This window comes from Neopsephotus bourkii, unplaced genomic scaffold (assembly GCF_033783945.1).
Source record: "Neopsephotus bourkii isolate Nb327-2 ecotype Australia unplaced genomic scaffold, CSIRO-AGI_Nbou_v1 NB_1279, whole genome shotgun sequence".
NCBI lineage: Eukaryota > Metazoa > Chordata > Aves > Psittaciformes > Psittacidae > Neopsephotus > Neopsephotus bourkii.
Genome location: NW_026901764.1, coordinates 4,476,386 through 4,501,910, shown reverse-complemented (window position 1 = coordinate 4,501,910; position 25,525 = coordinate 4,476,386). Strand labels below are relative to the sequence as shown.

At 36.5% G+C, this 25,525-nt stretch overlaps 1 protein-coding gene across 13 annotated transcripts in view; it reads left to right on the top strand.

Moving 5' to 3' along the window:
* Positions 1-25,032, top strand: part of TRIP12 (thyroid hormone receptor interactor 12) — an 81,542-nt gene extending 56,510 nt beyond the window's left edge. For 8 of the 13 annotated variants that reach the window (XM_061365235.1, XM_061365228.1, XM_061365238.1 and 5 more), the window contains 27 exons: positions 261-378; positions 521-677; positions 988-1,141; positions 1,666-1,894; positions 2,611-2,729; positions 3,539-3,746; positions 4,895-4,995; positions 5,120-5,294; positions 5,736-5,877; positions 6,838-7,029; positions 7,993-8,144; positions 9,497-9,669; positions 10,250-10,323; positions 10,427-10,626; positions 11,504-11,631; positions 11,888-12,039; positions 12,492-12,634; positions 13,207-13,363; positions 14,550-14,648; positions 15,174-15,288; positions 15,465-15,619; positions 16,111-16,275; positions 17,500-17,664; positions 21,218-21,331; positions 22,118-22,212; positions 22,410-22,513; positions 23,630-25,032. In XM_061365235.1, coding sequence (XP_061221219.1) covers positions 261-378; positions 521-677; positions 988-1,141; positions 1,666-1,894; positions 2,611-2,729; positions 3,539-3,746; positions 4,895-4,995; positions 5,120-5,294; positions 5,736-5,877; positions 6,838-7,029; positions 7,993-8,144; positions 9,497-9,669; positions 10,250-10,323; positions 10,427-10,626; positions 11,504-11,631; positions 11,888-12,039; positions 12,492-12,634; positions 13,207-13,363; positions 14,550-14,648; positions 15,174-15,288; positions 15,465-15,619; positions 16,111-16,275; positions 17,500-17,664; positions 21,218-21,331; positions 22,118-22,212; positions 22,410-22,513; positions 23,630-23,826 — 3,983 coding nt within the window. In that variant the 3' untranslated portion in view covers positions 23,827-25,032. Of the gene's footprint in view, positions 1-260; positions 379-520; positions 678-987; positions 1,142-1,665; positions 1,895-2,610; positions 2,730-3,538; positions 3,747-4,894; positions 4,996-5,119; positions 5,295-5,735; positions 5,878-6,837; positions 7,030-7,992; positions 8,145-9,496; positions 9,670-10,249; positions 10,324-10,426; positions 10,627-11,503; positions 11,632-11,887; positions 12,040-12,491; positions 12,635-13,206; positions 13,364-13,875; positions 14,068-14,505; positions 14,649-15,173; positions 15,289-15,464; positions 15,620-16,110; positions 16,276-17,499; positions 17,665-21,217; positions 21,332-22,117; positions 22,213-22,409; positions 22,514-23,629 lie in introns of those variants that run through there. The other 5 variants (XM_061365234.1, XM_061365239.1, XM_061365237.1 and 2 more) reach the window with 4 other exon arrangements.
* The last annotated feature ends 493 nt before the right edge of the window (positions 25,033-25,525 follow it).

Sequence of the window (25,525 nt, the reverse complement as noted above, 5' to 3'; positions counted from 1 at the left end):
CCCCAAAAAAACCAACAGCAGAACCCCCCCCAAAACCCCCCACAACACCAAACAAAGCCCAGAGCAACCAACAAAACAAAACCCCACATACCCCAGACCTGAAAACAAACACCCCTCTTAACATTCAAACAGATGGCTTTTGTCCTACTGTTTGTTTGCTTCGGGCAGTGTCTATCTCTTCACTGTGACTTCACAGTGTCCAGCACAAAATGGAGCCTATATTCTGATATGGGCAATCTCATGAATAATAATTTCCATAGATATTGCAGAAACGCTTCATTTCCTCCTTTGTGGAGCCTCGAATGGGAGTTGTCAAGAACAAATAGACCTTGTTCCACGAAGTCCTCAAGAACTTTATGAGCTTACTTCTCTTATCTGGTAAGTTATGCAGCCCTGGGTTTTGGGTCTGGTTTTGGTATGTTAAAATCCCTAGGTTTTCTGAAATGTAGATAAACAGGTTTCAGTTTAGGTGGACTTATTATATACTTCTAGTAAAATACTGTTTTAATGTTCTTTGCAGTGAACTGATGCCTTGCCTGCCAAAAGAGGGCATCTTTGCTGTTGATACTATGCTGAAGAAAGGAAATGCACAAAATACAGATGGTGCAATATGGCAGTGGCGAGATGACAGGGGTCTCTGGCATCCCTATAACAGGATTGATAGTCGAATAATAGAGGTAATAATTCCACACACTTTCGTGATAACGTTTTCAGAATATGCATGTGGTTGTATAGGGAATGGAGTACACTTTTTATGGTTCTGAAAATATCAGGCTTGTTCTTTCTGAGTAAGAAACACAAGTTTCTTCAAACATCCTGTTGTAATATGGCAGTATTTCAGCATTCAGTAAAACCTGAATAACTTAATCACTGTTCTTGTATTTTTGTGAGACATTGTTTTTCCTATGTTGCCCCTCTCTTCGCTTTTCATATAGGTTCCTATTTGTTGGTTTTTTTTTTTAACTTTAAACTCTTCCTTAATTTTAGGCAGCTCATCAGGTTGGTGAGGATGAGATAAGCCTATCTACACTTGGGCGTGTCTACACTATTGATTTTAATTCTATGCAGCAAATAAATGAAGATACTGGAACAGCACGTGCCATTCAGCGAAAACCAAACCCTTTAGCCAATACAAACACTAGTAAGTACAGCTTTGGAGACACCTGGGGTATAGCTATGGTTAATTTATGCTGGGTTATGCAGCAGTCTACTATTTCACATGTATTTCTTATGGTTTCTGTGGAAAATCAAACTGTTCTTATTTACACGGTTGAAGACATCTTTACAACAAAACAACTATTGAAATGTATTCTTTTTAAGATGTAAACTCCTTTCCTGGGAACTGAAAATGCATTAAATTGTGGGGGGAGCTGGGTTTTGGCATTTTTCTGAAAGTTTAGTACATACAGTTCTTTTATTTCACAAAGACTGTGTGAGGACTTCTTACTTTTGTACAGAAACATGCAAGAAGATTGAAGAAAAAAAATTGACTCCTTGAAAGAGGATGATTTGTACCTGCATTCTTGCCATCAGTTTGACTTCTGATTCCTAAATTATATATTTTCAAGTCAAGAGCTGAACAAATTCGGCTTTAACAAAAGACAGTAATCTTCAGAGCAGAGATGCAAAGAACCACACAATGATTTGTTGCACAATTTCTTACAGGTGGACATTCAGAAATGAAGAAGGATGATGCCCGAGCACAGCTAATGAAAGAAGACCCAGAACTGGCAAAATCCTTTATCAAAACACTGTTTGGTGTTCTTTATGAAGTATATAGTTCTTCAGCTGGACCTGCTGTTAGACACAAGTGCCTTAGAGCAATTCTTAGGATAATTTATTTTGCTGATGCTGAACTTCTGAAGGATGTGCTGAAAAACCATGCTGTTTCAAGGTTGGTTCATTAACCATTGAGAATGAAACTAATTCTGAATTTACAACTCAAACTTGTGCTTACTATTTTTGAACTTTTTTGTTTTTATTTCAAGGAAAATCATACTTTTAAATTCTTCTGTGTTTTCCAAAAGCTGAGGCTGCCAGCTCTTTATTATGGAATATTTTGCATCTTAGACTTTTCAGTAGGTTCTGACTTGAGGCATAATTATTAGCAACTTAAATCATATGGTTGTATGTATTAGCAATGTCTAACTTTACCATTGACTGTTTTCCTGATTTCTAAAACTTGACTATAAACTTCTCTATGAGCGAGATGACTTTTGAGGTAATAGAATGTGAACAGTAACAGACTCTCATGGCATTCAGCTGGTAAGTTCTGTTCATGAAACCTCTTCTACATGTTAAACTGTAAAATTGGGGATTTAGATAAAAGGATGCAGATAGAAAATAAACTAATTTAAGTACTGAGTTCCATAACACCATGTACTTTACAGGAAGTAAACTCACCTTTATGTCACATGTAAAACCTAGCAAAGGTGATTTAGGCAGGAAGAGGACTTTTGAAGTTTTATTTATAGCTTTTACAAAAGCGCGATGAAATGTGTTTATATTCAGTTTCCATTACTATGTGTGCAAGAATAACAGACTTGATTTAAAAAAAAAGGGCAAAAAAATGAAAAGACCAATCTAATTCTAATAAATTGTTTGTTTTAGTCATATTGCCTCCATGCTGTCAAGTCAAGACCTTAAGATAGTAGTTGGAGCCCTGCAGATGGCAGAGATTTTAATGCAAAAGTTACCTGACATTTTTAGTGTTTACTTCAGAAGAGAAGGTAAATTTGTCTTTTTCCCCTCTTCCCACTTTGTTGCTATTTTAAAAGCATGTGTGTGTAGAATCTGTATCCTTAATCTACTGCTCTATTCCCCCCCCCCCCCCAAGCTGTAAAACATTAATATTGTATTTCAGTAATAAAGGCAAATACATGCAAGCTATCCTTATATGACTAGGGAGGAGCTGACCAAGATTCTGAAGGAGGCAAGCTTGAGTTTTTTCTGAATCTGAAGCAAGTTTGTACAAGCTTCCTAAATGAGTGGAATATGGCTAGCTGAAATTACATGGGTAGTTGTACTGGACAAAATGGACAAATCTCTGGCAGAAAGTGTTTACCCTAATCTACTGCGGTTTTTTGGGTTTCTTTAGCTACTGTTTGTGCCGCTGTCATGTGTGGGTTTGGGATTTTTGTTTGGGTTTGGGTTTTTTTTATGTTTGTGTTTGTTTTTAGTTTTGGTAGATTTGTGGTTTTTGGGTTGTTTGTAGGTTTTTGGTTTTGTGGGTTTGTTTTTTTTAATGAAACTTTGCGGGTTAACTTTTTTAATAAACGACTGAACTGCTTTTAAAACTTAGTATTGATGGGTGGGGTGAGCCCCTGCTGCCATAGTCAAAACAGAGGTTTGAGTAACTGACTTCTGCCTTTCCAAACACCTTTGTCCCTGCTGATGCACACCTTCCTCCCCAAAACAAAAACCAACCCCCCCAAAAAACCCCCAAACAAATACCAAAACCTAACCAAGCAAGCCCCAAGCAACTAACCAGCCAAAACCCCCACAACTAACCCACAAAACAAACATTTCTTTTGCAAAGGGGTGATGCACCAAGTGAAAAACTTGGCAGAGTCTGAGGCTTTGCTAACAAGCCCACCGAAAGTATGCACTAATGGATCAGGAACACTGAGTACCACTACAACAATAAGTACTGGAACAGCCACTGCTGCCAGTAATGCAGCTGCAGATTTGGGCTCTCCTAGCTTACAACACAGCAGGGAGGATTCTTTGGATCTGAGCCCACAAGGGTAAGTGCACTTTTTGTTGTGGAAAGGCAGTCTGTTGGGATGGTTGTTCTGGTGTTTTGTGGTTTGGATTTTTTTGTTTGTTTGTTTTTGTTTGGGGTGGTGGTGGTGTTTGGTGTGGGGTGTTTTTTGGGTGTTTTTGTTTTTGAGTGTGTTTTGCGTTTTTTTACAAGTCTTGTCTCATTGAGGCTGCAACAGTATCATTTGCATTTTGCTATGGTAGTTGCCTCTAAGGAGCTGAAATGGAGTGGTATTGAAGCTGTCAGTGGGCAGTTATTACTCATTTTATATGAAGTGTTAAGGAAAAAAAAAGACGTACTGATCTGATAATTATGATGTAATGCTATGTAACAATCTGCTGTTTGGGATAGGTTGGAGAATGCCAACAGCAACAGCTGTACTGTCATGTAGTGAATCTTTCAGAGAAATGACAGCTATGGTGCATGGTTCCTTTCTGCTGGAAACAGGATAAAAAAGAAGCCCTCCTTAAGTTATTGGAATACAATCATTTTGAACACTTTTTAGAATTAAAATCTTTTGTGGTAATGAATTACTTCAGAGTTACACAGTTTGCATTTATTTTAAAGGTAGAATATTTGTCGAAATGTGTTGGTATAATAAGGAAGCTCACTTCAAATCATAATTGAAATAGACGAACTTGGAAAGTGTAGGGCTTGCTAAGAACAAACTGTAAATTACTGAAAAACTGTTTTCTGGGCTTTATTTTTTTTTTCAGGGGAAACAGGTCAACTCTCCAGTGTCTCTTGGTGTTTGTTCAGTACACATTTGTGGATTTCTTTTTAAAGTGTGTTAAAATAAATGTATAACCATATTGTTATACAAATAGAAGTATGAAAATAATGTGAAACATTTTATTTAGTGGCACTTGCTGTATTTGGCTCCTTGTAGTAGAGAGGTGACAGCAAGCAAAACCTGTGTTTTCTAGATAGTTACTTTGTCTTTCCAGTTGAAACAGAATTGAGGCCCCTCCCCCCCAGAGCTCGTTCTTCCCTAGAGCCCTCCTTGTTACGGGATGGAAGCTTTCTCTAATTCTTGAGCAAATAGGTGGCAGATGCATCTTAAACAGATGGATGGTTGTGAATATGAATATGGTGGATAGAAGCATGCTACTTTATTTTTAAATTTGACAGACGACTGAGTGATGTTCTAAAAAGAAAAAGACTGCCAAAACGAGGGCCCCGGAGACCAAAATACTCTCCTCCAAGAGATGATGATAAAGTAGACAATCAAGGTAAATAAATCTTAAAATATGCTACTTTATCACTTTTATATATGAAAGGAAGCTTATAACATGTCAAAAGTGCTAGCTGTAATACAGTTGTTAATTCTGTTAATTTTGTCTGTGCCTCCTCCAGCTAAAAGCCCTACAACCACTCAGTCTCCTAAATCTTCTTTCTTGGCAAGCTTAAATCCTAAAACATGGGGAAGATTAAGCACACAGTCCAACAGTAATAATATTGAACCAGCACGAACAGCAGGAGTAAGCGGTCTTGCAAGGGCTGCTTCCAAGGATACCATTTCCAATAACAGGTACACACAAAAAACATCAAAATACTTGTAAATATGGTGTTGACTTTGAGGTGCAGCTACTTTCTTATGGTAAAGTATCTGGTGATTATGTAGCATATATCAAAGAAGCTTGAGTTTAACCACTGTTAAAATAACTGGAAGAAGAATCAAGAGATTAAGGTAGAGAAAATAACCTCTTAATGGTGTAAAGTAGCGTGATGGAGAAAAAATGGAGAATTGGGAAAAACAGTGCAAGTAGTAATCTGTAGAGAATATGGACTTTTACTATGTTGGAGGAAGAGGGGAAGGGTTTTTTTTGGAGGGGGTATGTTGGAGCAAGAGGGGAAGGGGTCTGATGGCTATTAAGCATGACGAAGATGATACTCTGGCTGTGTTTACTTGTAGTATTGGAGTACTCAAATGCTAAAAGTAGCCAAATGCCTTTTTTGTGCTTCTTTACAGAGAAAAAATTAAGGGCTGGATTAAGGAGCAAGCCCATAAATTTGTAGAACGTTATTTTAGTTCTGAAAATATGGATGGAAGCAATCCTGCACTAAATGTATTACAGAGACTTTGCACTGCAACCGAACAACTCAACCTCCAGGTTAGAAATGGCAAATTGCTTGCAATGGGGGTGGGAACGGAAGCAGTAGAAATATTAGGAAGAAACTAGAGAAGTGCTGACCATTTTGGACAGATGGCCAATATTTTAAGCATAGTTTTTCCATTATCTTAAATGATGCTACATTACAGTGATGCTTGCTATGGGTTTGGGGTTTTTTGCCTTTTTTTTAGCATATAAAGTCTGACACAGGTCACTAATGACAAATGTGAGCGAGAGCTCATGATAATTTACTAGCATTAATAAGGGTATTATTGATTCCTAGCAGTATGTCAGTTAGCATTTTAAATATTAGGGACTTACAATAAGAACACAGTTTGTAGTAAGTTTGAGGACGGGGGAGAGCAAGAGAGAAGTAGTATTTTGCTGTAATAAAAGAAATACAGATTGGACAGAATCTACTAGCATTTGAAGAACTTGAGGCTTGCTTCTCAGACAGTTGTAATACTTGATAGGGGGTCTAAACCTGTAACATCTAAAATAGCTAAACAGCTGAGTTACGTTCTGTGCTTTGATCTGAGCAGTTGTTAAAATATGAAACTTCTCTTCCTTTCTCCCACACAGATGCCATGTAAAATACATGCCAATCTTGAGTTGTATGTTTTCTGTTTTGTTTTGGCTTTTAAAATTTATTTTTTTTAATTTATTTTTTATTAAAAAAAATGACCCCTCTGTTTGGAGCTCATTTTTATGCTGCATGAGGCAGAAATGGGACCTTGCATTTCTCTTAAAAGGGGGGAAATAAGGATGTTGCCTGTAACTTCTCTTTCTGAGTAGAGAAATTGTTTATCCTTGATTATTTGCCTTGTCATTGCTTGTATTGAGTTACTGTACGCTCCAGATTTTCCCTTTTTATCCCTCCCTTTTAAGCTGTTCTGTACAGTAGGAGGAAAAATAGCCATTAATACCTGGGTGGTAAAATACTATCTTCATACTTTCCAGGTGGATGGTGGAACAGAGTGCCTTGTAGAAATCCGTAGCATTGTCTCGGAGTCTGACGTCTCCTCATTTGAAATCCAGCATAGTGGGTTTGTTAAACAACTGCTGCATTATTTGACATCTAAATGTGAGAAAGATGCTGTCAGCAGGGATATCAGATTGAAAAGATTTCTTCATGTATTTTTTTCTTCTCCAGTAAGTTTTCTTGATTTGTATTTTGTCATTCTTAATAGTTTTTCTTTCACATAGTACTTATCTGACCATCTGAGAGGATTGGCAGTTTCCTTGACTTAAAGATGGAGTATGGGAGGATTTTTTTATGCCTAAGCTGTGTAACACTATGATATTCACATGGCCCTGTGTCTTTATAGGTTATAAACTCTAGAATAACCTCTAATTAGAATCACAGAATCATACAGTGGTTAGGGTTGGAAAAGACCTTGAGATCATCTAGTTCCAACCCCTCTGCAATGGGCAGGGATGCCTCACCCTGTTCTCCAAGGCCGTGTACAACCTGGCCCTGGACATTGCCAGGGTAGAGCATTTACCACTTCTTTGGACCACCTGTTCCAGTGCATCACCCCAGCAGTAAGAATTTCTTCCTTATATCTAACCCAAACTTCCCCTTTTTAAGTTTAAAATACAGGAGATTCCACACAGCAGTGAAAATAAATTCCAGAAGGGCCAATTGTGTGAATCTTTGAACAACTTGGAAATTGTTTCTGCCTTGTAAGAAGTTGATACAGAGGAAGTTGAGATAGTAATCTTGCCACTTGCTCCCTTAGTCCTAAGTACTGCAACAAACCAGATTGTCCTGTTTTTAAAGGAAGAAATTTAAAGTGGAAGGGAGGGAAGTAGATAACTGTAGCTTAAGGTTAAGGGTAAATGTTTAAAGTCTCTAGGGCTATTCAGTAGAAACCAGGAGAGAAAAGTGCATTCTTTGAAACAGGTCATCTGTTAATGACATAAATTTGTCATCAGGCCATCCTGGTACTGCTGCTACTTTAACTGAGAGTAGTGAATCTTAATTTTCTTTGGTTTTGTTTTGTTTTTTTTTTTTTTTTTTGTTTTTTTTTTTTTTTTTTAATGACTTGTGGTGTGAATTGTTTAAGATGGCTTAATTTAAGCACATGACTAAAAGACTGAAATATATTTCAGCTTCCAGGAGAAGAACCCCTTGGAAGATTAGAGCCATTAGAAAATGCACCTTTGTTGGCGTTAGTCCATAAAATGAACAATTGCCTCAGTCAGATGGAACAGTTTCCTGTCAAAGTGCATGACTTCCCTAGTGGAAATGGAACAGGGAGCAGGTAAGGATTAATGCTCAGGTAACAGTTTTGTTGGAAGCTTTTGTTTTTCAAACCCTAAATGTTCCAAGAGGTAATGGAAACTTACAACCTATTAAAGACAAAAGCAGTTACACAGTTTGCAATTTTTTAAATTCAGTGTAATATAGAATATTTAATTAAATGTTTGCTTACCATCCTGAACCTTCTCTCACTTCAGTTGGGGGTGGAGTGTAGTTTTAAATGCAATCTAAATTCAGGTGTTAAAAATTAAAATGTTGTCTTTGCCTCCATGTAACAAACACTGGGAAAAAGTAACATCTTTGCAACAAATGCACTGTTGTTGTTTTTTTGTTTTTTTGTTTTTTTTTAATTTATTATGGAAGGAAGTAAACTACTTACTACTATTATAGTGCTCTATTTTGTTACTCAGGTTGGTTCTATTCTCTGGGATGATAGTGGATTGAGTGGTAACTTGGCTGTCAACATAGTTTAACTGTAGACCTGCCCTGTGTCTTAAAATAGATTAAATTTGGAATCGAGTATGTTACTTGCATTTTAAGTAACAAATTTGGGTGACTGAAGACTATTTCTACAATCTGTTTTCCGTACTCCTCTTTAATAAATCAACTCTATTTTTCATTCAGTATGTAGCAGTAAGCTTTGAAAGTACTTCATGGTGCTGGCTAAAAGCTGAATTTGACTGTAGACATTTTTATGACTGCTTAGAAATTAGGAGAGAAGGAGCATTAAAAAGAGGTTTTGAAAAATATTTTTTAAAGTTTGAAATGCCACAATATTTAGACTGCTAGTTTTACTGTAGGTTATGTCAATGAGGATTTTGAGGTGTTAAGATCTGGTAGTCTTTCACTAGCACCTGGAAATAGAAGCAGCCTAAGATAAGGCATTTGTGTATAAAAGTAGCCATCTTGAGTATTGATTAGTGAGATGGAACATGTGTAAACTATACTTGTAAGAAAAAATAGGAGCTTTTGCATTGTCTTTATTAAAAATGCATATGAACAGATACTTGCATTTTCCACCCCTGATTCTGATCCTTATTGCACTGCACATAGTCACAGCTGTAAATCTCATCAGACCTCAAAGATGGTCAGTATAGGCCATACTGTATTCAGATCTCAGACTAAATTTTCTCTTAATCCATGTAGTTTCAATTGGAAATCGGATTTTGTCCAACTTGGGTTCTGGTGGTCCTGTTAGAATAAAAATTTCAATCTGTTTATCCAAATCTTAAAGAAATAGACTGAGAAATGATCATAATCTGAGCAAGTGAATTTGCCAACGCACATGTAAGCCTATTAATGCATTTTTGTTAGATTCTTTGTGTAGCAACTTTTTTCACAAATTATTTTGAGTTTTTCTCTCAACAGAGGATCGCAGGCTTTAAAGTTCTTCAATACACACCAGTTAAAATGCCAACTGCAAAGACATCCAGACTGTGCTAATGTGAAACAGTGGAAAGGTGGACCTGTGAAGATTGATCCTCTGGCTTTGGTACAAGCCATTGAAAGATACCTTGTAGTTAGAGGTATATATACTTATATATATATATAATTATTTTTTTTTTCCCCTCCAGTCGCATGTGTTTTGCTTCTTGGGAAAGTCAGTACTGTCAGTAGTGTAGAGTCTGTTTAAAAAAAAACAACACAAACAAAAAAAACCACAACAAAACAGACAACAACAAAAACCACAAAAACAAACAAAACCAAATCCCAACCAAAAAAAAAAAAGAAAAAAACAAAAGCCCCCAAACAAAAAAAAACTGTGAGGATTCTACTGAAGACACATGGGAGATGCCTTTAAGTGTATCTTGCTCACAGAAGGGGAGATAAGAATCTTCCCTTTTATGATCCAAACTTTTTTCCTGTTGTAAACATTTCAATGTAAATACTAACAGAAGTATTATCAGGTTTTGTCAGATTGGCTATAACTTGCCATTTTTGATGCCAGATACTGAAATTTGTACTAACACATCTGAAATTTTTTTTTTTTTTACTGATGTGTTTTGGAACTGTATGAAACAGTGGAGTTTATAAAATTCAAAGTACAGAAGTGTTGCTACATTTTATGTGAAAACAGATGAGGATATTTTTCTCCTCTCGTCTCAGGCTATGGAAGAGTAAGAGAAGATGATGAAGATAGTGACGATGATGGATCAGATGAAGAAATAGATGAATCTTTGGTAAGCTTTTGCTGTGAGTGTAAGAGGTGGGAACAGTGTGAGGAGAGGATTAAAGAAAAGCTGGCAACGAGTTTCCTAACTAGTATGGCTTTTTTTTATTCAGGCTGCTCAATTCTTAAATTCAGGGAATGTGAGACACAGACTGCAATTTTACATTGGAGATCACTTGTTGCCATACAATATGACTGTGTATCAAGCAGTGAGGCAGTACAGTTTGCAAGCTGAGGAGGAGAGAGAGTCTACAGATGATGAAAGCAACCCATTAGGAAGAGCTGGGATTTGGACAAAAACACATACTATTTGGTAAGTTGGCTAGAGAAATCAGGGGGCAACTTCTCTAGTTCCCTAGATGTGCGTATCTAAAGGAAATTGGAATATAGCTGTCTCCCTGCCTCTGCCCCCTGGGTAAAAAAAACCTCACAAAACAACTCCAAAAAACTCCCGAAATAAACAAAAAAACAACCAACCAAACAAAAAAACCCAACAACAAATACACCCCCCCCCCAACCAACAAGCCACCACACTGTAGCTTTGAGTTTCCTGATGTGCTTGAGATACTTGAATCTTAGTAAGGATTCATTTCTAGCTACTGATGTTCTTTCTAGCTCATGAGTGAAGCTGGTGAACAAGAAATGACGAGTTTTAAATGGCACCTGCTAGATGAAGGCAAATTGGTTTTAGTGTTAGGTAACTAACTACAAACCATAGAGACATTGTCTGCAGTCTAACAAATAGTGGTAAACTTCATACTCGTTTTTGTAGTTGATTGCTGTGCATTCTGTGACCATATTTTGGAAGGATCAGTATTGATGACCTATGACTGGGCCAAATGTTTTAACGTTCCAGCAGTGTCTCTTTCTTGCTAATATTTAAATGTGTTATTCAAAAGCAAAACCAAGAACAAACCACTTTTTTTTCTTTTTTTTTTTTTCTTCTCTATACCTTCTGCTTCTCTTCCAGTTCATGGAGCCGGAGGGTCCCCATTTTTTCTCCCCCATGACATGCTTTGCTTCTGAGGGCAAAGGCTGGATCATACCTAAATGCATTGTTCTTGTCTTTCTGCTTTTAACTGTCATTCAAGTAAAAATCTGGTAATAAAAGAACTAACACTTTTATAACTGCTTTTTTTTTCCATGTGAGTATTTCACAAATATGTTTTTAACTTTTAATTACTTTTTAGGTATAAACCTGTGCGGGAGGATGAAGATGGAAATAAGGACTGTGTTGGTGGTAAAAGAGGAAGAGCACAGACTGCTCCCACAAAAACCTCCCCTAGAAATTCTAAAAAACATGATGAATTGTGGCATGGTGAGTGTGTTGGATGGGGAGAAGGAATGTTTAGAGATGTTAGTGTTTCTTTTAAAGCAATCACAGTGTAAGAAAAGTAAGCATATCTATCTATCTAATGTGTATTAAAGCTAAAAAGATACTTAACTTGAATTGTTTAAGGTGTAGTAGTTGAGTGAATGCTATTACTACCTAGGCTCTTGATAATTAAATCTTGGGAAGACTTCTAGTTGATTTGTTTTGATAAAATACTCCTCTTTTTTTCATTTCCTACTAGATGGTGTATGCCCCTCGGTATTAAATCCCCTTGAAGTTTACCTCATATCTACTCCACCTGAAAACATAACGTTTGAAGATCCCTCATTAGATGTTATTCTTCTTTTGAGAGTTTTACATGCTATCAGTCGATACTGGTATTACTTGTATGATGTGAGTAGAACACTTTTAAAATAATTTTCATAATTGATAGACAACTCTGTCCTGAAATACCTTAAAAATAGCTTTCTTCCCCTGTCTACTGCCCCCACCAAGACAGAATAATGCAAGTACTTGTATCTTTTCCTATTTCTCTAACTTCTGGTAAGCTGAACGCTATTAACTCTTCTAGTCAATCATGTTTCCTCTGTAGTGTGTTAAACAAATTTTCCATGCTTTTTACTTCTTTAAGTTCAAAGGGCAGCATTATTCCAGGAAAGCAAATAGTAAAAAATCTACTCAAGTCTTTCTTTCAAGGCTTAGACTCTGGCCAAATTGACAATGCTAGTTTCTTTCTCTTGTTATAAGCAAATTAGAAGCATTAAGAAACCCCTCTTAACAAAGACTTGTTATTTCTTCCAGCATTTGTTTAACTAGAAATACATTGTTTTTATGTAATAATACAGAATGCAATCTGCAAGGAGATAATTCCAACCTCAGAGTTTATCAACAGTAAACTGACAGCAAAAGCAAACAGGCAGCTTCAGGATCCTTTGGTAATTATGACAGGAAACATACCAACGTGGCTGACAGAACTTGGGAAAACATGGTATGAATGGCTTACTGTATGGTATTTCTAATTTGAGTTCAGTGGGCCTCCTGGCTATGCAGCTCAGGTGCATCATAGGCTCTCAGGCTTTTGAAAGCGCTAGGGGAAGATTAAAATGTAGTCGCAGAAGTCTTGGTAAGTTACATAGTAACACCTGAATGAATGTTTACACATATATTGCATACCCTAAGCAAAATATGAAGGGATAGACTAGATACAAAGTTTGGTTTGCTTCTTAAAGGAGTTTCTGAGAAATTTGAGGTTTCCTCATTGAAATCCTACTTGATTACTCAATTTTTTATATCCCCCCCCCCCCTTAAACTTCTTAATGGCATTTTGGTCTGGATTTTTTTTTGTGGTTTCTTCTTACCTTAAATTTCATCTCTAGACTCTGCTTATAAGCATTGTAACTAAATGAAAATGTGTTCTGAAAGTCTTACTTTGGAGGCTGCTTTCACCACTGTTTAATAAAACATTAATTTTGGGCATACTACATTTCTGCTTTGTTTAAGCTAAACTATAGTCACAGATGGAAGTTGGAACCTAGCTAACTAATCCAATGGTCTTTACAGCCCATTTTTCTTTCCATTTGATACCCGTCAAATGCTGTTTTATGTAACTGCTTTTGATCGTGATCGAGCCATGCAAAGACTACTGGATACTAATCCAGAAATCAATCAATCAGATTCTCAGGATAGCAGAGTGGCACCGCGACTGGACAGGAAAAAAGTAGGTATATCTTGTTTAAAAACTGAATGAATGATCTGTTTATTTTTGTTTTGTCTTTAAGAATATAACTGTGAGGAAGATTCATGTGAAACTTGAACATAATGAATACTCAGGTTTTGGTAGTATACTGATGGAGGTTTGTTTTTATTTAAAAGCCTGGGAGTAGAAAGCACGTTGTCTTCTAGGTGTCTGCCACAAGGTGGCAGAAGGGGCTAAAGAATGTACTACACTGCTTTCTCATAGTCTGCTTAATTTTGGATTGGAGTCTTTACATAATTTCTGAAACTATATTCAGAGAATGAACTTCTAAGCTTTAGGTAATATTAATAAAATATCCACATATTTTCTTGTAAATGTGTTTTGCTTTTAGAGTTTCAGAGGAATTGAAGTAATAGGATTTATACCATTAAGTGTTACCTGAATAAACAAAACCATTGTTCTTGTCTTCTGGAAGAGTATTAAACCTCCTGACACAACATAATAAAACTAAGCTGTGACTGTTTTAAATTGAGGGAGTCTCGGGTGTCTGCTTGGAATTTGGAGAGATGTTACCTTAAACTAAAATCTGCTGCATAGTCTTGAATACCTTGGGGGGAGATAGGGGAAGACAGGAGACATGAGAATCTAATTCAGCTAGAATATAGCTTCCAACATGAAGGAATCCCAGTGCTACTGTGAGTTTTTTGCATGTGTGTGTTTAGGTTTGGTCTGCAGGTTTTTTTTCTTTTGGGTGCATTGGGGGGTATTTGTTTTGGTGTTTTTGAAACCTGCCATTTTCCCTACTAGAGAATCTGCAAGGGCAGGGTATAAGAATATTCCTTTAGGTTGCTGAAGTTTGGCATCTTTAATCTGTGTTTTCATTTCCATGTACAGTATGTAACATCACATGGTAACACTAATCTGTTATGTGCTATGTGTTACAGTCCTACTGCCAGATTCTTGGCAAGAGTAGTACCTAATAGTTATACAAATATAAAGCATTGGGGTTTTTTTTTTGTATTGAACATTCTAATTCTATCATGTTTTCATACAGAAGCAAGAATTATTTTATCAAAGTATAAGCTTGCAGTTTGTGGAACTGTTAGCACAGGTGGAGAAACTTGCATAACTGATTTTTTTTCCTGTTGTAACTGCCTTGGGAGCTTACAGACATAATTTCACTACTTAAAACTTTTCTAATGTGTAGCGCACTGTGAACAGAGATGAGCTGTTGAAACAGGCAGAATCTGTGATGCAAGATCTGGGCAGTTCAAGAGCCATGTTGGAAATCCAGTATGAGAATGAAGTAAGTAATATCAGTGCAGTCTAATTTAAGTCCCTTTTGCTGAAGATTAATAGAAAAATGCTACATCTTTCCTAGGATGTCTTGGTCAGACACTTGGTTCTTCAAATTTCTGGTGCCACAAAGTTTTGTCTATTAATTACCCCTAATTCACTTGGTTGTGATTTTTAGTTGATAGGAGAAGCTCTTTTTGATCTAAATTTCACAGTCTGTCTTATTCTGCAGAAGAGATTTTTTTTCCTTTTTTTTTTGTGCATTTCCTCTATAATACGATCATTAGGTGGTTAATACTTTTTATTCCACTATTAATCCCTCTCTTATGTGGTATTTCCAGGTTGTCTCAGTCATATTGTAAATGCTGGCATAATTAAGTTCTCTAGATGCTTTTAGCGATCTTCTTAATAGCCAATATTGTATTGTATTTCTCAGACTGAGTAAAGATTTTGATAATTCAAATTGACCTAATGGACTCTTTATTTATCTCATTCCCTCTCCTCTTCCCCACATCCATTCTCCTTCCCCCTGAAGGTTGGCACAGGCCTAGGCCCCACACTAGAGTTCTATGCACTTGTATCTCAGGAACTACAGAGAGCAGACTTAGGCCTTTGGAGGGGAGAAGAAGTGACTTTAGCCAATCCAAAAGGTAAATGTTTTACTACCAAAACTATCGATAGTGATCTAATACTGAACTGATTTTAAGTTGACTTTAATTATGTGAATGGCTTTGAAAGAGCAATTTGTGGTCAGGTAATACACCTCATGACAGTGTTTAATTATCTTTGTGTATGTATTGAACTTTTTTCATTTCTTCCTCAACAGGAAGCCAGGAAGGTACCAAGTACATCCATAACCTTCAAGGCCTTTTTGCGCTTCCTTTTGGTAGAACAGCCAAGCCAGCTCACATTGCAAAAGTTAAAATGAAGTTCCGCTTTCTGGGGAAACTAATGGCCAAGGCAATCATGGATTTTAGACTGGTGAGAATAAAATGGAAAACGTGTTTCTGAAGAGTTAAATGAAAATGCTAGGTCTAAGGAAAAAAAACATTAAGATGGGCATGGAGTTATTTTTGACTGTAGCAGCTTGGGGGAGAGGGGGAATGCAGCTGAAGTTTTGAGGGGAAAAGGTAGTACATGCTGAAGATTTGTTACAGTGGCTTATGAAACCATAGTGAAAAAGGAAAGAACCATTGCCTGCCATGTGTTGTAATCTTTCTCCAATCTTCTTTCAAGATTGTCTTGGACATAATATTCTGGCTGCTAGCTTACTTGGTGGTCTAAGGTATATGCACTAGGGTTTTCTCGACTGCAAATTTCTCGGGTAAAAACACTCAGACATGTGTTTCTGTTGTGTGCCAGAACTATGAATTGGTAAATAAATTCTAGACCTAGTCAAGAGATAAAATAGCTAAAGACAGAGTTTTGGAAAACAGTTCATTTCTAAACTGTGTTTACATTTGAATTTCCAGGTGGACCTTCCTCTCGGACTCCCTTTTTATAAATGGATGCTACGACAGGAAACTTCGTTGACATCACATGACTTGTTCAGTATTGATCCAGTAGTAGCCAAATCAATATATCACCTTGAAGATATAGTAAGACAAAAGAAAAGACTTGAACAGGATAAAACACAGGTGGGAAAGTAACCCTAAAAATGGATGAGTATTTCTACACACACATTTGGATTTTATAAAGTAGCCATAATTAAGTGTGCAATAGTGCTTAATACTGATAATAAGTGATAATGACTTTATTCTAATAAAGGAGTAGTTTTAATGTTATTAAATCATTGGTTAGTAATTACAATATTGTCTTTTTGTAATGTAGACTCTAACAGTGGGAACTTATTATGAGATTCTTCTGTGTGATTAAACACAGGCTAGAAATGTCTAAAACTGCCAGATGTTTGCTGAAGGTAACTTCTTTTTGGTTCACTTTGAAAAGCTAACCAAACTGATCAGAGGAAAGAATCTATCCTTGATTTCTTTTTTATTTTTATTTTTTTTACGTTTGAAAGGTTTAACTTTTTTATTAGTTGGTTTAGACAAACTTCCAGGTATTCTTAAAAGTGGCTTTTGTGCTGTGTTTTTTTTTCCCCACCCACCTAACCTTCACCCCCACTGAAGAGCTGTATGCAGAACTGATACAAAACTGATTTCATATGTGAGCGTGCAGGTTGTTTTATAGATACAGAGAAGTCTTAATTTTTCAAGGTTTCACTCATAGCTTTGAATAACATTGCTGACTGTTGCAGAGTAGTGATAAAAGGTCTTTGGCATGCATGTTCCTGCTGTGATCCGTTAATAAACAGTAGGTAGCAATAACCTGATTTATACTCTTAACACATCTTTGTTACTAGTGAAGCAATTGCAAGTGTGTAGACCCTTGTTCCTCTTTATCTCACTGTCTCTTTCTAGTTGGTCATCCCTTTTAATTTCCCAACAAGAGTTTGAAAAACCTGAAACCCGGTGGATGAAAGCTAAAAAATGTCAGTATGCATGCCAAATATGAATGCAATTAACTACTCTAAATTAAAAACACAGCCAAAAGCCTTAGTGTATCACACATCTTCTCTTGCAGTAGTTTTCTAAATCGGCAATATGCAAGAAGTAATTCTGAAAGGAAAAATGTGTACTCTTACATTCTTTCAACTTTATCCATTAAGATAGTTTGTCTTGGTTTACTGGTATGAAAAACGTAGAAGAAAAGCAAGGAGTACTGTAACAGTAAAAAAAAAAATAATAGTAATTTTTTTAATTGAAATTTTTACTTAATCCAAACTGCTTAAAAAGTCATAACTTTTGAAAAAGTCAATGTGAATGAATTGTTCTCACTGGTTTTCATTTCCAATTTCTTAGACCAAAGAAAGTCTACAGTATGCATTGGAGGCTCTGACTATGAACGGCTGCTCGGTGGAAGATCTAGGGCTGGACTTCACACTACCTGGGTTCCCTAATATAGAACTGAAGAAAGGGGGAAAAGATACACCTGTCACCATCCACAATTTAGAGGAGTATCTCAGAGTACGTTACAGCAAAGCTAGGACTAAAATTTCTTTATTCTTCCTCGCACTGCTCCCCAGTAGTTTGTTTCCATCTGTATTTCAGTTCATTCTCGTGAGCTGGGTGCAGCAATAGTCTTCTTACTGACTCCTTCTCTTCTGTACTAGTTTATTATTATGGAAAAAAATGTTTGAATCCTAGTCAGTGCATGTGACTTGAAAATTTTATAGTACAAAAAAGTTGGTATATACATGATGAAGTAAGTAATCAGAAGGCTGGATGGTGCTTTTGGGGTTTATTGTGGATAAAAAGCGTTGTAGTAACTGGAGTAATTTGAGCTGTGTGCTTTGGACTTTCAGAATCTTTTAACAAGTTGCCACATCTGGGTATGATAATGAATGTGTTTGCAATAGTGATTTAGCACCTGCTACTCATGCTTCAGTGGGCTTTGAACTGTTATACTGAAATTTGTTGGTGCTAGAAAGCATCAGCTTGGTTGTGAGACAAAGAGCAGTAGTTTGTTTTTGTTTGTTCTTGTTTTGTTTTGTTTTTTAAACCGAAACACAACACAAACCCCACACACAAAACCCCAAACCATTAAAGAAAAAAAAAGGAGCAGTTAACAAAACGGTGCTATAGTAAGTTGACAGTACACATGCGTATTGATATCTTCAGATGTTAGAAGGGACATAAAACATCGAAAAGGAGAAGGGTGATACTGCTGGACTGAGGTAGGAAACTGTTTCTGCATAATGAAGTGTTAAAGGGAATAGGTAAAAAAACAGCCTGGAAGAGAGATGGGGAAAGTCGGGAAGAATTCAGTATTATCACATGGAGTTGGAGTGGGGTAGAGGTAAGAATGATTGATTGCATCATGAAAAACCCATTATTCCAAATCCTAAGTAATGCATTTTCTGACAAGTTAGTCTGCTGCCAATGTCATTCTGAGGACTGTTAAGATTTTCAAGTACTGATAAGACACAGATCTGATGCTTTGGTAGAAATGAATCATTAAGGGGCATATATGCTCCTGCATATAAACTGAGATCTTTGCAAAATTATTCCATAGTCCTTACAACTGGAAATTCAGCAGTTACAGTTGATCTTCCATACGCCACATACTCAGTTTTCATATCTTTTATTTGTTGAATGCAAATTCTGCTAGTCCAGAATTACTTGATTAAACATATTTGGGTATAAAGCTATTTGCATATTTGCAGAAGGGCAGTGCTAATGACCATAGCTTGTTAGAAACAGCATTTGCAGTCTGGGGAAAGCTGACCAAGGTTGCTTTCGGGTCTGAGAGCAAGCTGTATGAAAATCAGGGCATTTTTTTCTTCTAGGTAACATATATCCCATATCTGATATCCAGGGAAAGGCTTGCAGACGTCTTTGGTGTCCTTTAGTTGTCCTATCACAGACCTTTAGCATTTTAAAGGAAAAGCAGATCACTACAGAAAATTTGCTCTCTGCTTCTTTCTAAACAACTTTAGGAGCTATTTGCTTGAAAGGACACTTGTGAGGTTTTTCATCTTTATATTCTACCTTATAGAGGAATACAGATCCCAGTAATTAGCACTACAGACTTGATGTCAAGGAAATAGAAAAGATTTCAGAGAGAAAATAAGTGTCATCTGTCTCATAGGTATGATAAATTGTGATTTAGAAACAGTGTATTTAATGTATCAGCTAGCCTGTACAGTTCCCTGTGGGTTAGCTGCCCTGCTCTTGAAAATACCATTTTCATTAAATTCTTGTGTGTGGGTTACCACTGAAAGTAGTTTAAGAAGTTAGAATATCCTACTGGTACTTCATGCCTCTCCTGCAGTCGTGTCATTCTACCTTCCACTTCCCTTACTGCCCCTCACTGCCCCAAGGACAGTTCCCACAGGAGCTGCCTTTATCAGAAAGTAGAACTACTTCAGCTACCAGTATAGTGAAAGACTTTATTCCTCACACATACCATCTCCCCCTGCTGTTTTTCCCCTGTACTGTAAAGAAAGAGGCCAACTTGCATGTTCTGAATTTGTGGACAAAAAGTTTCTGGAGTGCAGCTTTTTGCCTAGTAAATTTGATCTCCTCTTTGAATCCACAAGAATACGGTGCAGCTTAATTATGCACATGCTCCTGGTCATAAAAAGTAATCACAATCTGAAGTAAGCAACTCTGCTGTTACAATAGCCATAGAATATTCTATGCTACAGAACAGCCTTCTGTGCTGCTGGTTCTTACTAGCTTCCTTTTCAGTGTTACAACCTGATGTGTGAAAGTAGGGGTATGTACTTTACCTGAAATTCAGTGCCTGACCCTTTTTCTAGGAAAGGTTGTCAACGGATCCTAATAGGCTTTCCAAACACAGAGCTTTCTGGAACAATTAACCCTTCAGTTATTGGGGCAGGGTTAAAGACTTGCTTCAGGAATTTGGCATCAGTGAGGTTTTTAATCATACTCAGATGCTTCCTTAGAAATCATAGAATCCTAACTTGGAATGCTGAAAAGAGCTTTTAATACATTTAAAAACTACTAGTCATGTGTTGACAATACATCAGCATTAGTTTCTTGCCAGAGTTGAGGGTATTCAAGCCACGTGTAATTATCAGTAGCACTAACTGACAAGATGCATTTGCCATAGATAATATATTTCTTAATTTAGTGGAGAAATACTGGCTGCAGGAGTTCTAAAAGAAATTTGGTCTTGTTTTTGTCATGTCCCCTTCCTCCCTCCTCACACCTGCAGCGATTAATGTTTCAGTGTGTACTGTCCACTTTGGAAGGTGAATTTGGTCCTGAGGGGGTAGAACAAAACCAAAACAAGAAGTCCCCCACAGAAAGTCTAAACTACTGTTTTGCATTAGGATTCTTAACCAAATCCTAGAAACATGAAATGAAGTTATTTAGTCCCCCCCTATATTAAGCTGCTTAGTAAAGCAAAAAGTCTAAAGTTAGTTTTTGTAACTATATATTAGAAAAGGGACCTATATGTTTCTATGGGGGAAACTAATAATAATACTGCCAATGATGCTATAAGGATTTCTGTTGCTGAATTTCAAATAAGTATCTGTGTACAGAAAGAACATCTAGCTTAGGCTTCTAAAAATATCTATTAAATGTTTGGATTTGTTTTAAAATATCTTGATAAATAGGTTCAGTTTAACCAGCTATTCTGAACTCCATGTATTAACCTTGGTGTGTCAGAAATCAAGACAAATATGTTGTTTAAATTCTTCATTAATTGTATGCTTAGGGTATTCTAAATATGTTGTACTAATTTTCAGTGAGAAAGTTGTAATAACTACATGAGAAATTTGAAAAGAAAAAACTCAGCAAATTCTATGTCTGTTGCATTGCAGCAGCACAGCACTTGCACACAGTAGTATGAGGTTATGAATTAAGGCAGAATGAGGCAATGCCATAGAACACCTCCATGAATCAAAGTTCAAACTCTTCCATAACTACAGTGAGCATATGGGTGGGCTTCTATAGATCTAGTTTACTTTTGCAGCTGTAGTCTTTTCAACAGTAGTGATCATTACACACTTCATTAAAATGACTATTTTTTTCCCTTTCCCTGCAGTTGGTTATATTTTGGGCACTAAATGAAGGTGTTGCCAGACAGTTTGACTCATTCAGAGATGGATTTGAATCAGTCTTTCCCCTCAGTCATCTTCAGTACTTCTATCCTGAGGAGGTTGGTAGATGTGTCTTCACTGATGCTTTTATAACCTTATGTGTATGGACAGTCTGAACCTAGGTGTGTACTGGATGCAATGCATTTGTGACAGAGTCCGATTACATAACATTTCTGATACACGTTACCAAAATGTTGGTGTCCTTTAAATCACATACTTAAAGTTTTCAGTGGTGGTCATTTGTCTGATGCTTTTATTATGAACAGCTCCATTTTCTTTAAAATTGAGTGTATTCAGCTTTTCTGAGCAAAGTGCGGAAACGTATGTATTCAGGTTCTTCATATTGGTACAGATACTTTAATTCCTTGTTTTGCAGTACTTCTTAATAGCTATTGAAAAATCCAAAACAAAACAAACCCAAACAAACCCAGGACAGTGGTGCTATTTTTCTGTCAACTCGTTGTTTGGTATGATTTAATGCTTGCTTCTACTTGGAAATCTAAAAGTATGGACACTGGTCTATTGCTAATCTGCTAATGTGGTTAATCAGAATTTAGGCATAGGAGCAGCATGAGATATTTTTATCTTTTCCTTGATAAATATTTGTCATTGCTCTACCACATGAGATGCTAAATGTATATGCAAAGGAAATTCAGCAAATGAGGTTGTTACTGGGATGAAGCGATTGCATTCAAAAGAATTTGAGAGGATTGGGTGGGGTGACTAAGGTTATTTTGCAGTAGGTGATTCCAGAAAGCAGAATGCCGTACTAGTAGTCAGACAGTACTTTTTCTGCCTCAAGTTCTAAAAAGGAAAACTTAATTTCATGTTTTTTAACTTTATAGTTGGAGCAGCTTCTGTGTGGCAGTAAAACAGACACCTGGGATGCAAAGACCTTAATGGAATGTTGCAGGCCAGATCACGGTTATACACATGACAGGTAATATGGTGTTGATCTTGTTAAAACAGAAGTATTAGCAATAGATAATACATATTTAAATAATACTGATATACTGTTATTCAGGCTAAAGGAATTACATTCATTTGAAAATACTCATTCTGCAATGAATATTAATCTGATGCAATTATCTTCACCATAAACAAAATAATAATAGCTTACTTTTTTCTCCTCTTTAGTCGAGCAGTGAAGTATCTCTTTGAAATTCTGAGTAGCTTTGATAGTGAGCAGCAGAGACTGTTTCTTCAGTTTGTGACAGGTAGCCCCAGACTGCCTGTAGGAGGTAAGTTTTGCTTATTACATACTACTATATATATGAAATAAGTACTATTAATGCATTTCAGAATAAGTGGATTATTTTAGTATAGGAAAAAAACTACTTGTATATTCTAGATGTTCATATTTGCTTGACATTTCTAGTTTCAGAAGTGGTTGGGTATAATTCAGATAGAATTCTCATCAACTTTGCATTATTCGTATGATGCTTCATTCATTTGACTGTTCAGGTTAATTTATGTTACCATATAACCTACTGAAGGGCAAAACATAGTTCAAAGTTAAAAAAAAACCCAACCAAACAACAGCAAAACAAAACCCAACCCCTTCCTCCTCTTCCCCCCCAAAACCTAAACAAAACAAAAACCACAAACAAAAAACCAACCCTGTGAGACAAGGGGTTGTAATATGGTATTCATTGGCTAGAGGTGCATCAAATTATGACAACAAACAAAATGTTTCATTGCTACCCAGAAACAAGCTCCTTTCTAGAAAGGAGACTATACTAGTGTAATGATAAACTTCTAATTTCTCTCCCTTTTGAATTTCAGAAATTAGGTGAAATGAAGTGAGGAAAGCTGAGGAATTTCCTATCTTTGCTAGGGACCATTATAGAATACACATTTTGCTGTAAGCTCAGCTAAATACTTTGCAAGTAAACCCAGAATTTATGCATATGATCCACTACTTGTGTTCCTTGGGGTTTGGGAGAAAAAGCTGAAAAAAAATTATAAATTTTTTTTCTTTTGGAGTAGGGGAGACATGGTGCAGACAGAGCTGAGGGTCTGGAGTAAAATAAATAAGGTACCAGTCATAGATTGAATCCAACAAACTTTTAAAAAGGCAGCTGTTTAGAATAGGGTTTTTTACACGTACAGAACACAAGAGTAAAAACCTCGCTGATTTGTTTGGGGTATTTTTAATTCATCTTGGAAAACTAGTCTGCAGGCAGGACTTTAGGTATTTTTTTTACCTTTCTACATGGCCTCATAAAGCCATATTCTGAACTTGAAAAATGGAGCTGTCAGTTATGAGATGCATGCTTCTGTCACTGGTAGATGTATACAGTGTTTCTGTATACAACAGGAGGAACCTTACTCTGACTGTCTTTTCTCATTGACAGGCTTTCGAAGTTTGAATCCTCCATTGACAATTGTACGCAAGACATTTGAGTCTACAGAGAATCCAGATGATTTCTTACCCTCAGTAATGACTTGTGTGAACTATCTCAAATTGCCGGACTATTCAACTATTGAGATAATGCGTGAAAAACTCTTGATAGCTGCAAGAGAAGGGCAGCAGTCATTCCATCTTTCCTGATCACAATAAAAATACAATGTCTGCCTGTTACAGCAAAAGAAAAACTCATGATTCTTTTCTAAATATATCACCTGAGTCAAGGAAACGTGTTACGCCTTCTTGTTGTAGAAAAACGGCTTGCAGATTATAAGCAAAGACACTTGGTTGATATTCATTAAAGGCCCCTATGGACTTAAAGTGATCCGGCCCTAAAAGTTGTTGTGACAAGGTTTCTTTAGCAAGTTCTTGTTTAAATTATCATTTATTTGATGAGTGAAGTTTTTAACTTGCTTTGCTGTGTGAAATTTAAAAAGGGATGTTTTTCCAGGCTGGAACAATAAATGTCGCTGTGCAGTTTAATACTGGGCTGTGTGTATCCATCTAGCTAAGTCTGAAGTTTTTTCTCCAAAGACAACTTTTGTACATAAGTACAGAAATTAAAAACACCATGTATTTGATGAATCTAGTTTAGTAGACTAGTTCTGTGTATCCTCACCTGCCTCTAATTTTGCCCATCCTCATGTATTGTCTGATGTGCAATTCACTTGGTTCTTTTTGTGTGCAACGTTCTACAATTGTTATGTTTTGGTTAGCATGGGCATTCAACTGCTCCATGCCTCTTTCTCTGATTAAGATAATTTAAATTTTACTGAAATCAAATATATATTGTCAATATAATTCAGCCTTTGTAACTAGGTAGAACCTTTCTTATAGCATAGTTTTACTGTAGTGGTAGGATATAATGGCAACAGTCTTTATGAGTTGACACTCTAGAGCTGTTTACACAGTGATTCGGGCAGCAAAAGCCTCTTACTAGAGGCTAGGAAGAATTATTTCTTTTGTGTAGTTAAGTCCAACAGCTTGGGCTGGACAGTGTGTATTGTGGTAAAGGCCAGAGCATTTCGAATTGATGTAAAGTTTTTTAAAAGACAGATTAGTTGTTTCATTCCCCCTTTGAGTAAACAGTTTTCTTGTTCTTGATCCAAGTTCCTGGTTACTTTTGTAGGTTTTTTTTTTTTCTTTCTTTTTTCCCTTTTTTTTTTTTGTTTGTTTCCCCCCCCATGCTAGCTTGGAACAAACAGTTCAGCCTTTGTCTTTTGACACAGATAAAGCACCTGTAAGCAATTCTCTGTCCAATTGTTTTATGTGCTGATTTCTCAAATCTGCAATAATTTACTTCATCAGGTTAATGTTTTTACCTGAATATAAATAAAAAAGTTTGCTTCACCTTTTTGTTCATAGTTTTGTACTGTATGCATAAAGTTCAATTGTGTAAATTACTGTAATGCAAGTAAATCATCCTAAATCTACTTGGCTAACAGCCTGCAACTTGTGGATGATTTACTACTAAAACAAAACCTTTTAAGACCTCCAACTCAGAGGGAAATTTTTTCCTTTCTATGGGTTCAAAAAACAGGCTATTACAAATATTCCTGAGATGTACCGTGTCTAGTTAATCTCTGTGAAAATATGATAGTTAATTACTTTTATTCAACTTTGAGAAATCAAAATTCATGTCAGTGCTTAGAAATTGTTAAACTCTGGCAAATCAGGCTAGTATTTCCCCTAAACTAACAAGTTTTCTTTTATCTAGCTGAAGAACTTGAACTTCCAGAATATGTAATGGACATTCTTCCAGAGAACGTTCACAGAATTACATGTGGTTGCTTGTACCAGTGCCACTGAAATGTAATGCAAACCTGTCGTGAGCATGAGTAGA